The 15,616-nt window shown below is 51.0% G+C and overlaps 1 protein-coding gene across 2 annotated transcripts in view; it reads left to right on the top strand.

The window, feature by feature from the left end:
* Positions 1-15,616, top strand: part of ACSF3 (acyl-CoA synthetase family member 3) — a 56,707-nt gene that overhangs the window by 29,994 nt on the left and 11,097 nt on the right. For both annotated transcript variants that reach the window (XM_027684959.1, XM_027684960.1), the window contains exon 7: positions 4,383-4,509. In XM_027684959.1, the coding sequence (XP_027540760.1) occupies positions 4,383-4,509 (127 nt within the window). The remainder of the gene's footprint in view (positions 1-4,382; positions 4,510-15,616) is intronic.

The raw sequence follows: 15,616 nt of genomic DNA, 5'->3' as shown, positions 1-15,616 counted from the left end.
AGAAGTTCAGCAAGGCCAAGTGCAGGGCCCTGCATGTGGATCAGGGAAACCCAAGCACAAACACAGGCTGGGTAAGGAATGGATTGAGAGCAGCCCTGGGGAGAAGGATTTGGGGGCGTTGGTGGAAGAGAAGCTCAACATGAGCCATCTGTGTGTGGTGGGACCCAGAAACCCACCTCCCCTCCTTGCCCTCAGCTGATCCCGCAGCGTGGGCAGCAGATGAGGGGGGGACTCTGCCCCTCTGCCCTGCTCAGGTGAAATCCCACCTGCAGTGCTGCCTCCAGTTCTGGGGCCCAACATCAGAAGGGCGTGGAGCTGCTGGAGCAAGTCCAGAGGAGGCCATGGAGATGCTCCAAGGGCTGGAATCCCTCTGCTCTGCTGGGGATGTTCACCGGGAGAAGAGAAGGCTCTGGGAAGACCTGAGAGCCCCTTCCAGTGCCTGAAGGGGCTCCAAGAGAGCAGGAGAGGGACTTTGGACAAGGGCCTGGAGTGACAGGACAAGGGGGAATGGCTTCCCAGTGCCAGAGGGCAGGGTTAAATGGGATATTGGGAAGAAATTCTACCCTGTGAGGGTGACAAGGCCCTGGCACAGGTTGTCCAGAGAAGCTGTGGCTGCCCTATCCCTGGAAGTGTTCAAGACCAGGTTGGACAGGGCTTGGAGCAACCTGATCTAGTAGAAGGTGTCCCTGCCCATAGCAGGGGAATTGGATCTAGAATAACTTTAAGATCTCTTCCAACCCAACCCATTCCATGATAATGTGATTATTTGTAGGGGCAGGGGGAAGGAAGCATCTGGTAGAAATTATATGTGCCCCCTGAAACCTGCTGTTTGCAACCTGAAGATATTTGAGTTTTCTCCTAAAAGCCTGTCTGTCTTCCTCCCAGTTGTCAGCCCAATAACGCGTTCTTACCTTCCCAACAAACCTCACCTTCCAGCATTCTCACTGTGTCTCCCACATGTTTCTGCTTAGGAATCTGCCGTGCCTCCCCTGCTTCCCAGAGAAGGACACGCTGCTCTGAGCCTCCCTCCATAAAAGCCCCTAATTCCATTAAAGTCCATTACAAGCTCCTCTCCCGCAGTTCCCGGAGGAATGTGGGGCAGAGACCGCAAGAAAACAAATGGGCACTTTGAACAAATCCCAGGGCCGTTTGCCAAGCGGGGATTCCCAGCTCTTTACAAACCGCCCTCCTAATAAAGAGATAAAATGGGAATGGGGAAAATATGCATTTTATAATCACCCAGATTTAGTTCTTCAAAGGATTTATTACAACCTTTTATTTTCATGCGTGGAAAATGGAATCTTATCTCGTGTGCCGGCTGGGCCAGCTCTATTCTCTGGCTGGGTTTAGAGCAGGAAGCTCTCAGACAACAACCTCTAGGGCCACACTGTGCCTGGGTGTTAAAGTTGCTCGAATGCATTAAAATATGGCACTGGGAGAGGGGGAGATCTGTGCAATCAGAAATCTGATGCATCCAGCAGCTGCTTGTGCCGTTGAACTGGTGCCTCAACACCGGGAGCCGCCGAGATTTGAGGGAGAAAGGAAACAACCACCCCAGCCGTGTGTTTCCAACCCCGCTCCCAGAGCCAGCTAGTGGGGTTTTAGCAAGGATCAGGCACAAGGGGTTGTAGGAGATAAATGCCTTGAACCTTGAATTTTAATTTACGCTGTTTGTGAGCTGGTTCGCGTCCCCTCTGCCACGCTGGGGAGCAGTGCCAGTGACATTCCGAGTTCAGCAAGCAAAATCCTATTAAGATAACGTCACGGCCTTTCTGTTTTACTGTTTGCAAGCCAGCCATAACATCATTAAATTACACAACAGGGAGGTGCCTGCTGCCAAGGGGCTCTGCTCGAGATAAGATGTGGGTTGAGCCACTGCCAAAATTTGAGTTGATATGACAAGAAATTTGGAGCTGGTTCAAGGCTTGATTCATAGCATACATCACAGAGTGCAGGTAAACATGGGGCAGGATTGGTCCCTTGGGCAGCTCGGCTGTGCAGGTATCCGGCACCGTGTGGTGCCTGGGTAGGATGGGGCTGAAGGGCTTTGTAGCAGCCAAATTTCCACCTGTTCTTGTGTTCAGCGCTGCCAAGAAGAAGCCAAAGCGTGTCAGGATCTGTAGGTGAAGCTCAGGGTCGCAGGTTCTTACCTCTGTCACCTCCTCCCCCGCCCTTTTGGGAGAATTGGAAGTAGCCCAAAAACTGGGACGCTGCTCAGAGAAGTGCTTGTTTTGTGATGCCACAGCTGGACCAGCAGGAAAAGAGTGAGAAGACAGAGCTGCATCATAAAATTCCACACAGCCTCTGCCAGCCCTGAAACCAGCCTTGCTGGTCCCTCTGCATCACCTGCCACGCTTGCCCATGGAGGTTTCATGCCTGTTATGCCCTTTGTGCGCTTTCTTGAGCCCTTTGTGCCCTTTTTGTGCCCTCTGTGCATCCTTGTCCCTTTTGCTGCTGCAGGTGCAGATTTTTCTCCTGGGCTCTCTTGGACCCTCAGGTTTTTCTGTGCTGTCCTGCTCAAGGATAGTCTGGACTTCAGGCTCCCTTTTTCAGAACCTCTGGGGAGAACTCACCCAGCACCACCCTCACTTTACTGTCACTCAGTTCCTCGTTGGAATTAACAACCTTTCTTTCCTGCAGCATCTTCCAGGCAGGGAGTTGATGCCCAGCCAGGGCTCTGGGAGTCCAAGTTGTGTGTGCAGAGATCCTCATGTCACGCTATCCTCCAGGACAGGACATCAGGAAGAAATTACTTAAATATTATGCCTTAAAAAGCAGTTTTCTGAGCGTTTCCATTAGGGAGGCTTTGTTTCCATCAAAGGCTGCAGAGAGCCGCAGATCCTGCCCTGCCCTGGGACTGCCTGATCCGCCAGTGCTGCTATTACTGTTTCCCTTGTGGCCCTGTTTCTGGCACTGCTGATTTTCGGGGTCCCAGATGTATCTTGTCCGTGTTGCAGCAGCTCAAGTGCAAAGTGGCTCGGAAAGTGGCAGAGAATTCCCGTTACTGAGCTGTTCTCCACAGACACATGGAGCAAGCACATCCCACAGTGCCTTCCATCCCATGAGTGGCTTTGCACACCATGGTAATGGCTTTAAACTGACAGAGAGTGGGTTTACATTGGGATATTGGGAAAAAATCGTTCCCTGTGAGGGTGGTAAGGTGCTGGCACGGGTTGCCCAGAGAAGCTGTGGTTGCCCCATACCTGGAAGTGTTCCAGGCCAGGTTGGACAGGGCTTGGAGCAACCTGGTCTAGTGGAAGGCATCCCTGCCTATGGTAGGGGATGGAACAAGATGAGCTTTAAGGTCATTTCCCACCCAAACCATTCCATGATTCCATGATCTTCCCTGCAAAAAGTTTGAGTTTAACACGGTCCCACAAGTGCTCTGACATTTGTGCCTGTCCAGTTCCTGCTCCCTTGGCCTGTTGCATCCTTCTAATTGCCAAGTGATGTATGTGCAGGAGATGAGACATGGTGCCATGGCAGGCAAGTCTGTGACCTTCCTGCAATTCCCCAGTTTCCATAACAGCAGGATATTTGTTTTGTTGCCATAGAAAACCTGCCTGGACAGGTTTGCAGGGGATCACGTTGTCGCTACAACCGTTGCCTTCCAGTGAACCTAAAAAGAGCTGTGTGTCTCCAAGCACAAATCAGATGGTGTTTCCTGCCACCTCCTCAGGAAAAAAATAACTGTTAGATTGACAGTTTTGGAAAGTGAAGGGTTTTGTCTGTCAACAGAGCAGGGAGCAGGGTGGCACAGGCATGAGAGCATGTCATGGGAGCACATGAGAGCTGGGGTTGTTCAGCTTGGAGAAGAAAAGGCTCCAGTGCCCCTTCCAATACCTAAAGGGGCTCCAAGAGAGCTGGAGAGGGACTTTGGACAAGGGCTTGAAGTGACAGGACAAGGGGGAATGGCTTCCCAGTGCCAGAGGGCGGGGTTAGATGTGATAATTGGGAAGGAATTCTTCCCTGAGAAGGTGTCAAGGCCCTGGCACAGGTTGCCCAGAGAAGCTATGGCTGCCCTATCCCTGGAAGTGTTTAAGGGGTCATCTGTTTCCCAAGGTTATTTCCTTTATACTTGCATGTGAGAGCTCTCTCCCAGCAGCTGGAAGGCATTGCCCTACCTGGACTGCAGGTTAGCAGTCCTTGTTTTCATATGACACAGGTGTCTCTTTCTAGTGCTTTGGAGTATCAAAAGCACCTGGTTGAGCCCTTCCACCTGAGGAAAGAGGTCCTGCAAATGGGCAGGGTGTGGTGGAGGCTGGTAAAGGCTGGAAGAGCACATGGTGTGGGTCCTGTGTTTCAGCCACCACGCTGCTTCCCAAACTGTGGTGCTGGGGGACAAGTGATGGAGAGATGCACTCACTGTGTGCCTGTCCTAGGTCACGCCAGGTCTGGAGGGACAAGAAGGGGAGCTGCTCGTGAAAGGACCCACTGTCTTCCGGGAGTACTGGAACCGACCCAAAGAAACTGCAGATGCCTTCACACCTGATGGCTGGTTCAGAACAGGTACGAGGTGGCTTCCCACAGCACCTGGCAGAGGGGAGAGGGGTACAACAGCTCTGGTTTGGCCCACAGGGTTCCCCAGCTTCTGGAGGGGGTTGGGAATTGGGGGTGGCAGCCTGGAGTGCAGGCTGGATGTGCTTCCAAATGCTGGGCTCAGGAATGGGCTTTGCATGTGTTGGCCAAAGTGAGTCAGCCAAGTAATGGGGGATGTTTGGGGTTCCTTGCTCCTAAGCATAAAATACCACTGCTTCATGTTTTCTGGGGAATTAAACTTTGCAAATGGGTGGGATTTAGCTTATTTACATGGTGACTGTGTCATAGGATCATAGAATCATTAACTACCAACTACAACAACTCCCTGACAGGAGGTTGTAGCAAGGTGGGAGGTGACAGGACAAGAGGAAATGGCCTCAAGTTGTGCCAGGGGAGGTTCAGGAGGAATTTCTTCCTGGAAAGGGTAGTCAGGCATTGGAAGGGGCTGCCCAGGGAGGTGATGGAGTCCCCATCCCTGGAGGCATCCAAGGAAGGACTGGACATGGCACTCAGTGCTTTGGGCTGGGTGACAAGGTGGGGATTAGTCACAGGTTGATCTCAATGGTCTTGCAGGTCTTTTTCAACCTCAGTGATTTTATGATTCTCTGATTCTGTGATACCCACAGCTCTGACCTCCTCTGTGTGTTAGCAGTGCCATTGTGTCAGGAGTCAGGCTGGATTTCTGATGCCTTCTGTGCAACCTTATTTATTGATGGTTCTTGAAGAAGCTGTAATTTATTATAATTGTTCTCCCAGAGCAGAGATCACTCTGCCAACCATGTCACCACGAGTCCCCACGCCAGGCGGGTACCGCGGGCTGGGACTGGAGCACCATCAGCCGACGCACGGGGTGCAGGGCAATCAGCTCTAAAAATTTTTTTAGTCAACACTCCTGATGAATATTTCAGCTGCAAAGGAATAGCGTGCATTAATTATTGCAAAGAGATGTCTTTAGGAGAAAATGATTTTGAAATTCAGTTTAATTTCATTGTAATGCGCCGCAAACAGGAAGGGAGTATGTGTGTTTAATTGGCTCTCGGGGGTAAGGCCGGGAAGATGGCATGCCTTTGTCACAGGCCATTAGTGATACAGACTGCATAATGAGGGACTACAATCAGCTCACAGCTGCCGGCTCCTACGGGGAGAGAATGATATTAAATAGAAATCAGTATAAATTAAACTTAACCCTTTCGCTAACTGAGCAAAGCTCAGGGCTGGAAATAAGGGAGGGGAGTGGAGACAGGAGGGGGGGGTTCAGGGTGGATCAGGGGGTGCTTGGCCAAGCCCCACCTGTCCAGGTGATCCCCCTGATGTCCCCCCTCCCTCAGACAGGAGGCTCGAACTCCCCTCCCCATCCCGTCCCCCACTCTGCCTTTCTTTCCTTTCATTCCCCTCCTCACCGCTTGCTCTGTCTCTCTCGTGGATATTGGGTCGATGGGGCTGTTTTTTTCCCAAGCCTCATTTAACCAGCAGTTCTGTGAATGAACCCTATTGCCCCTTCCTCTCCCTGCTCGCCCCTGCTGCACTGGCAGCCTCTGGAGATCACTCAGAGCTGGCAAATGTCCCCGTGGTGGTAAAAAAACCACTTCAGGGAATAAAAGAGGTTGTGTCCTGTCATAGCAACTGGATCTGGAGGGTGAAATACCCCTATTAAGCAGGAGTGGGTGACTTTGGAGCCAAAGCCATACTGTCAGGATCCAAAAGAGGTGAATCCTGGCCACTTACAGGCTGTAACCTGCTGTGTCTGCCACTTGCAGGTCATAGAGGTGATTTAAAGGTGAGTCTGAACACCAGCACGTGGCGCTCCCAGAACCCCAACAATGCCATTTCTGAATCCATACCAGCATTCTGCTCATGCCAGACTCTGGAGTGTGTCCCCACCAGTGACCTACAGATCACCTAAAGCAGATGATGGGGTGATTGCAGGTGGTGGCCAAGTCCCCACAACTGGAGTTTCATAGTATTATGGAATTATCTAAACCTGCCCTCTGGCAGTGGGAAGCCATTCCCCCTTTTCCTGTCACTCCAGGCCCTTGTCCAAAGTTTCTCCTTAGCTCTCTTGGAGCCCCTTTAGGCACTGGAAGGGGCTCTAAGGTCTCCCTGGAGCCTTCTCTTCTCCAGGCTGGACACCCAGCTCTCCCAGCCTGTTTCCCCAGCAGAAGTTCTCCAGCCCCCAGAACACCTCCATGGCCTCCTCTGGACCTGCTCCAGTGGCTCCCCATCCTTCTTATCTTGGGGTTCCCAGTGTGCTGAGTATAATCATTTTGAGGCTCTACCTGAGTACCCATCCCCACAGTTACACACACAAAGCCAAGAGTCACCAGAGCTCATTCCCTCCTTTGGATGTGTGATCAGAGTTAACTTTTTTCCAGAACGTAGAGGATCCAAAACAAAAAATAGCCAACACTTAATGACAGCAGTTATTTTCCTGTCTGACTGACAGCTCCTTTATTAAAATCCTCTTTTCTCCCATTAAACTGCCTTCCTCAGGAAAATAACCTCATGTTAAGGATGGTCACTCCCTCCAGGGTAGGAGGAGAAAATAGCGATGCAGAGTCTGGCCACCAGCACTCCCACAGTGTGCTCCTGCAGCTCCCTACTCCATTTCAAGGGAAATCTTGGGAAAACCAGGTGCTTAGTGCAACAACTGCAGACCTGTTTTTCCTCTGCGTGTGTGTGCGCCGTGCAGGAAGTTGGGCAGCCCTCCCTCTGCAAAACCCCCCCTTTGTGCCTCCAGCTAGGAAAGGAAAGGGAAAAAAAGGGGAAAAAAGCAGTGAGTTTTTGATGAATTCAAGATTGTGGTTCCTTGGAAGAGCATCTGAACTCCTGGTGTTGCAGAGGGGATGTGCTGTTGCTCTGCCCTCTTTATTCCCTGGGATTTGCACTGCTGTCTGCTGATCCCTCCATCTCTCATTTCCATCTGAGTGAATTTGATTATTTTTATTGTATTAATGCTGTTGACAGAGCTGCTTAGATCAAAGTCCCCTCCAGCCATTTCCAGGGAGACTGCTGGGTTTCCACCTGCTGTCATACATCCAAGTGGCACCAAGCCCTCGGAGACCGAGACGAGCCCAAAGGAAAGATGCCTCTGGCCGTCTGTCTCCTGTCCCTGCCAGACCCTCCCAGCTGTGCCGGCCCTGCCAGGTGAGAGGCAGCCTCCAAACACACTTGTGTGCTGCTGAGCAGGAAGGAGGGAAGAAAAGAAGGAAGAAAGAAACTTTTTAGGATGAGGATTGTGTGGCCCTGGCACAGGTTGCCCAGAGAAGCTGTGGCTGCCCCATCCCTGGAAGTGTCCAAGGCCAGGTTGGACGGGGCTTGGAGCAACCTGGTGTGGTGGAAGGTGTCCCTGCCCATGGCAGGGGGTGAAACTGGATGAGCTTTAAGGTCCCTTCCAACCGAAACCATTCCATGATTCTATGAGCAAAATCAAACCCCGTGAGCTGGAGGAAAGCAGAGAAGCACCAGCCTCCCTGGTCATCACATTCCCTGATGTTTACTCATCCATCCATCTGAACGTTGCAATGCCAGTGCAGCTCAGGCTGTGGCACTGTCACATTGTATTATCCCTGCCCAGGAGGCAGCAAGTGGCTCTGGAGGCTTGAGAAAGGGGACAGAGGGTTTGGGAGTGTTGTGCCCAGGCACTGCCTATTTTCCCACATATTTTCCTGCCTGCACAGGGTGTTTTCCCCACAGGAATCTGTCAGTCCAGTGGAGTGCACCGGGCAGCAATGGGATTCAAGAGCAGCTTTCTCCCCGAGGGAAGGCCAGCTTCCATTCACATTTGCCCATACATCCAGAAAATTAGAATCTGGTGTATTCAGGGAGATTTATTTTCAATTACAGGTTAAAGCTGAGACATGAAATAGCACTGGGTATGAAAGTAGTGCATAAATCCTGCAACAAATCCATGTATCTCTGCTCCATATAATAAGATTTTATTGATTGCTATATTGTATCTGTCAGAATAAAACTCTCTTAATGCATGCATCAGGATGGGGAAGATAGAGAGCTTGGTGGGAGTGGAATCTGGTTCAAGAATCAATGCACTTTGATTAATATGTTGTTAAGAAAGTAAGAGTTATTTAACTTGTTTGATGCACATTTCGAAATGATGACTCATATCTTTTAAGTTTCTTTCTTTAAGCTGCATTTTAAAAACCCCACAACCTTCGTAGCTGTTTTTCACATTGTTAAGTCTTGGTTTGTCACTGAATTTTTGCTGGACCCTTTAACACAGGTTACAGACACCCCAGAATCCCATAATAAATCCTATGGCCCAAAACACTTCCTATATACCTTTGTTGGAGGCTTTAGGGGGAGAACAGGGTGGATCTTGTGTCTCTTTATTCCTTCTGGATGCTCTGCAGTGAAAGAAGGAGAACCAGGGAAAAGATTAAAAGAAAAAAGTTGTTTTTCCAGTATTACTACAAACACAGGCACCAAGGCCAAGCCCTGGCTTAGCTGGGAACATCTCATTCAGCACTGAATTCCCAGTTTGCTCCAGAAATGGAACATGCTCTTGTTGCAGCTGTGAATTCCCAGTCAAGGGAAGGATCCCAGTGACTCAGATTGGTTCCAGGGACCTCTTGGTGTCTGTCCATCCTCTTCAGACAGAGATCTCCAGTCCACAACTGCCACCAGCTGCAAATCCTTGCCACTCCCAGCCTGGCTCTTTGAGATTCCATAGAATCATAGAATAGTTAGGGTTGGAAAGGACCTCTCAAGGTCATCAAGTCCAACCCCCAGCAAGACTGAAGCACAAGCAGTGACTGAGGGAGCTGGGGGTGTTCAGCCTCAAGAAAAGGAGGCTCAGTGGAGACCTCACTGTCTACAACTCCCTGACAGGAGGGTGGAATAACAGACAGGATAAGAGGAAATGGTCTCAAGCTGTGCCAGGGGAAGTTTAGGTTGGATATTGGGAAAATTTCTTTATGGGAAGGGTGTAAAGCATTGGAACAGGCTGCCCAGGGTAGTGGTGGAGTCACTATCCCTGTGTGTGTGCTAAAAATTTGTGGATGTGGCACATGGGGACATGGTTAGTGGTGACCATGGTGGTGGTGCTGGGCTGATGGTTGGACTCAGCAATCTTAAAAGTCTTTCCCAACTTGAACAATTCCATGAATTCCACCCCTTCTGATAGGAGAGGCAAAGCTTTCTGCTGTTTTCCAGCACAGAGAAATGTGGTGTAGGAAAGGCCCTGGGCAGGTATCCTTGGCCAGGCACAAGCCATCCCTCTCCTGAGGCTGCTCCCCAAGGAGAAGGGGCAGGATGAACCCCCATCCCTCCAGCACAGGCCTTTCCCAGCACTTGCCTGTCCCCAGGGACAAGCAGGTGTTTCCCTGCCAGGGAAATTGCTCACATCCGTGGGTGGAGCACAGACACCTGAAAGAGAAAACACTTGAGCCTGATCAAGGCAGATTATAAATAGAAATGCATCTAATTAGCATCCTAATCTGCAGGTTTTCTGTTTGTTTGCAGTGGCTTTCCTAGGCACAAATCCAGCTAATGCAAATTCTATTTTTAAAGGAATGATTCCTTAATTGTAATGTGTTGAAATGATGTGAGTTACCGGTGTGGTGATCCCGCCGGATGGAGCGTGGGCTCCTCCCTGGAGGATCTTCTTGTGGACTCTGTCAGAGGTAAGCTCGTGAGCGAGGCAGGATGGTAGCACTCACCTCTTCCTTTGTGAGCAGCTCAGAGCTTGGACCCGTCTTCCCATAAATGATGTGAAAGAACATCCCCAAAAATGCCAGGTGGACCCCAAACACAGCTCCATGTGCTGCTGTAGGAAGGATATCTAACTGGATATCCATGGGGCAGGAGCAGAAGCCAGACCAGCTGTGTGCTGGGCTCACATCTCCACCCAGCCCTCATTTAAGAGGTGTTTCTAGAAATAAAAATATAAAGGTGGAACGGTTTCTAATACACCAGCCTTTATCGCCTCCAAATGTTCCTTACACACTTCGAACACTTTGCTTTCTGCCTCAGTATTTATTCCTTCTCCTTGAGTATTCAATATTTCCAGGTTTGACCAACAGCTGGAATTCTTGGGGTCATCAGGACATGGGACGGTGGAATGAGATGAGTTTTAAGGTCCCTTCTAACCCAAACCATTCCATGATTCCCTAAATCTGTGATTCCATTTCCTTGACTGCTTGTGAAGCTGATGTTTTCAACAGTTCAGAGTGACTTGGGATTTTTGTAGCTGTAAGTGAGAGCAGCTTTTGGCACAGAATTTGTTTACTCTCCAAAGCTCTACTCTTGTCGTATCAAACATCTTGGATGCCAACCCTTTACTTCTTTGAGAGCCTCTGCTACACTGTCTGATTTCCAGAGGCATGGAGCAATTGCTCCCCAGCTGAGAGCTGGTGGGAACAGCAGGCACCTGCACCTCCAAAATCCAGGCTCTTCCCTCTCACTCTGCTTTCACCTCTCAAGCTGTGCTATGACAGCGCTGCTCTCGCAGCCTGAAGGCAGAGGCTGGAATGAGCCCCTGACTGCTGGGAGTGGTTCTTCCCATCGCATCCCAGGGATTTAGGAAGAAATTCTTCCCTGTGAGGGTGGTGAGGCCCTGGCACAGGTTGCCCAGAGAAGCTGTGGCTGCCCCACCCCTGGAAGTGTCCAGGGCCAGGTTGGACAGGGCTTGGAGCAACCTGGTGTAGTAGAAGGTGGTGCCTGTCCCTCCTTGGGTGGTGACCAGAGGTGTCCAGCTCAGGAGGAAATTGGTTGAAAATAGACCTTCCTCCCTGGAAGGAAGGAGATCAAGGGATCACTTTTATCAGGCATGATCCAAGATGTGCTGAGGTTTTGTTGGGTCCTGGGCTGGTATTAGTGCTTGAAGATGAGCTGAACGTCTCTGCCTTTGAGAAGCTCTTTACTTTTCCCTCTGGGTTTCACTCAAGACAATTGAGAACATATTTACTCACGACTAATGCTGTTGTACTGTGAGCAAAAGTGTTGGCTTCTGTATATTCAGGCAAACAATTTAAGGTAGAAATCTGTCCTCACGTCCCACCAGTGCCTCTGCCAACACTCTCCCATCATTATCCTGCTTTATTTAATCATTTGTCTCACCAGAGCCTGGGACAGGTCACTGCATGGACAAGAGCTCTCTTTAGCTAAGGTGTTATCGATCCCTCAGTGGTCACAGAATCATAGAATGTTCTGAGTTGGAAGGGACCCACAAGGATCACCAAGTCTAGCTCTTAAGTGAATGACCCATGTGGGGCTCAAACCCACAATCTTGGCCTTATTAGTACCATACTATAACCAGCTGAGCTAATCTCAGGGTCTGCAGAGAGCAGAGGGGTTTGCTCTAATATTTTTATTACCACCATTATTATTTTTGGTTACCACACTCTTCAAAGCTCCACCAGCCGCGTTCAGCTGTGCAGCCACACCTTGGAGCATTGACTTATTTATTACTCTTTGAGTTTTCTTTTTCATCTCGTTGTCTGCAGGGATTTCCATAAATATTTAAATGCTAATGTGGAAAAAAAAGAAATGTTTTTCATTTTTACTTACCCATTTTCTTTTCTGGCTGCTCCTCTGGGCAAACCCATCTGCGGTAATTCGGGCTGAGGAGAGGGGGGGTTCCTGCTCAGCCTACTTGTGTCATATCAGTCACCCATGAGCTCCTGCTAATGAGGAGTGAACCTACAAAGTCTTGGCTGCCTGGTTTGCAGAAACCTTCAAAGGTTTGCCTGGTTTATCCACTGTTTTCTATCAGAGCAGTGTGACCCCCTTGGAGCGGGACGTGCAGCCAGGGGAGGCTTCATCTGCTCGTATCCTTCAGCTCTCAGGGCTTGGAGAGGCTCCTGGTCATACTGAGCTGAAGAAATGAGATAAAGCTGAAGAGCAGCACCTCTGCCAAGGGCAGGCAGTACGTGGGGTGCTGCCAGACTTGGCCAAGGCTGAGTTTCCATTTGGTGCTGTCCTCTCCTGGCTGGACACCAGCACCGAGGACTTTGCTGGCATATGTCACATAAAGGTGTCCAATGCCAAGGCTGGAGCAGGGACCATCTGCAGCAACCCTTGAGGCCCAAAACAATAGATATGGGCCTTTGTATTTGGTAGCCAACACCTGCTGCCCAGTGGGACGTGCTGGGAAGCCTGACTTGCAGTGGGTGGTAGAAGGGGTGGGATGTGGAGGGGTTGCAGTGGGTGGGGCTTTCCAAGCACCCTGAAGTGTCTGCAGGTGAAACTGACGCTGCTGTCTCTGTTCATCAGTGGGGTTGAAGGTGTCAGCACCCTGCCAGCCCTACACCAGCGTTACACCAACCTCACACCAGCCCTTTGCACCCTCGGGGGGGTTCTGTGTGCAGTCATGGTGCATATCAGTGACACAGAAGGGCAATGCCTAAATGCTGTCTTGCCTTCTTCCCTGTGCTTGGAGGAGAAAAGTCCTCTTGGGAGCAGGGAAAGGTTTCGTGTGGTGGAATGAACCCACTCACAGTGGCCAGATCAGGGTTGTGGAGGGGGAATTTGGATGGCAATGGAAATACAATGTGCAGACAAGCCAAGATGGTCAGCGAGCATCACTGTGACTTCTCACCCTGCCTGAGAGGTGCAATAAATTTGAGGAACCTTTGGAAAATACATATGAGGGGAAGGAATCAGTGATAGATCAGCCAAGACAAGGGGTAGGTGCACTCGTGGGCTGCCCAGCGGCAGGTCTCCAATCCCCCTGTCCCCTGGCTGGAAGGAGAGCGGGGGAGAGCACAGCTCAGGGTTACTGGCTTGAATTACACTTGTCTTACCTGCTGCTTTCACGTCCCAGGTACCTGGAGATGCTGCCAGCATTCCTGGCACCCCTCCATCTCCTGCTCTGCCGGTGCAGCCACCCAGCATGGGGAGCAGTGCCTTATTAGCACAACTCTTTGTGAGATGCCCTTGAGTGATTTTTTTTTTCCAGGTGTAAATGCCAGGGGAGGCTGTTCCAGTGCTTCCCATTCTTTCATCTCGGCAGGGTTTTGCCCTTTCTCCCAGCGTGGCTCTGACAGCAGGCTCAGCGCTGCTGCCTCTGGAATACAAAGTTCCCTGTTACAGAACATGACAGGAATTCATTCCAGGCTGGGGCACTTTTTTTATTCTGATTTTCTTTTTTCCTCATGCTGGATGCTCCAGGGCTCTCTGGAGAAGTTTTGAGAGTGGGGAGTCAGTTGTTTAACCCTTTTCTCCTGGGAGCAGGCAGCTCTCAGCAAACCCAGTGCCTCTCACAGATCAATCAGGAATCTCCTGAGTTGAAGGGAACCCACATGGATCATCCAGTCCAACTCCTGGCCCTGCACAGGACACCCACCATGGCCCTGAGAGCGCTGTTCAAATACTCCTTGAGCTCTGGCAGCCTTGGGGCCGTGACCACTGCCCTGGGGAGCCTGGTCAGTGCCCGACCACCCCCTGGGGGAAGAACATTTTTCTGATCTCCATCCTAACCCTCCCCTGATTCAGATTCATATGGATAGGTGGAAAGGACTGCAAAGCATGGTGCAATTCCCCCTCCCTGCACAAATCCAGAGCAAGGACCCAACACACGGAGGCATCTGCATCCCTCCATCCCTTAGCAGCAGTCACGAGGGCAATTGGAGGGTTTGTCCCCCCCTTGCTGAGCACACAGCACGTGCATTAGTGCTGATGGGAATCATGGAGCACAGGGAGAGCCGAGGATGCCCCTGAGCTACAAATCTACTTGGCAATTTTATTATGTAAATAAATGGTGCTGCACATCCACCTGCTGCCGCCGCCGCTCCCGGGGCTGTTCGTGGCAAGGTGCGTAAACAAACAGCGATTCCCTTCTAATAGATTTATTTCCTTTCTCGTGAGCCATTAAATTACCTCCAGATTTCACGCGGGGGGAAATCTGTAACAGCAGCAAAATCTTGCTCTGCCTCGGTGGCCAGTGGCCTGCAAAGTGTGACAGCCACCGATTGCAGACACCGATTGTTGTTTTGGGGGAGGCGTGGGAGCAGCCAGTGCCGTCCTCAGGATAACCCTGACTCTGGATCCTCCATCTTTGATTCCTTTACAGCCCATGTCAGGAGAGCAGGAGTTCTCCAGGTCAGAGCAGGAAGGGCTCTTCCCTTCCAGGAGAGTGAGGCAGAGCTTGCTCTGGACCTGGAGGAGACTCTGGGATGGGGCTTCATAAAATCTCAGAATAGTTTGGGTTCAAAGGGACTTTAAAGCTCATCTCGTTCCATCCCCTACCATGGGCAGGGACACCTTCCACTAGACCAGGTTGCTCCAAGCCCCATCCAACCTGGCCTTGAACACTTTCAGGGACGAGGCAGCCACAGTTGCTCTGGGAATTCCATTCCAGCCCTTCACCACCCTCTCAGGGAGGAATTTCTTCCCAAAATCCCACCCAAATATCCCCATTTTCAGTGGGAAGCCATTCCCCCTTGTTCTGTCCCTCCAGGCCCTTGTCCAAAGTCCCTCTCCAGCTCTCTTGGAGCCCCTTTAGATACCGGAAGGGGCTCTAGGGTCTCTTCTCCAGGTGAACACCCCCAGTTCTCTCAGCCTGTCTCCAGTGCAGAGGATCTGCAGCCCTCACAGCATATCCGTGGTCTCCTCTGGACTCACTCCAACAGCTCCACGTCCTTGTGTTGTGGACCCCAGATGGAACCTGCATGCAGAGCAGCAGCTCCGTGCTGAGCTCACCTGCCAGTTCCAAGCTCAGGGACATATCTCAGGGTGCAGCTGCTGAACCCTCTCCTCCCTCCCACTCCCAGGCCCCACTGGAGGATTTTGGCAGAGGATTGTAGTGCTGCTGCCAGCAAGAGCTGCCGGTGCCAGGATAGCAGCTGGATCGAGGAGTGTGGTGCCAGCCCTTCTCCCGGTGCCAGTGGCTCTGCTGGGCAGGGCTGGGACGTGGGGAAGGGCTTTGTCCTGGACCCACGGGTTGAGCAGCAGCCCTGGGAGCTGCTGGGGAGATGATTTCCTTATGAATAATTGGTGTGGTATTAATATACATGTGTTTTTTTGAGGAAGTTTCAAAGTCTCCCCCTCAGGAGCCTTTGATGCTTTATTAATGATCACGGCACACACAGAGCCCTCGGAGCACCACAGCGGGAGCAGGGCC

The sequence above is a fragment of the Neopelma chrysocephalum genome, unplaced genomic scaffold (assembly GCF_003984885.1).
Source record: "Neopelma chrysocephalum unplaced genomic scaffold, ASM398488v2 Primary Assembly neopelma1_68, whole genome shotgun sequence".
In the NCBI taxonomy this organism is placed as follows: Eukaryota; Metazoa; Chordata; class Aves; order Passeriformes; family Pipridae; genus Neopelma; species Neopelma chrysocephalum.
Note: the sequence above shows the minus strand (reverse complement) of the source record. Positions and strands in the feature narration are given on the sequence as shown.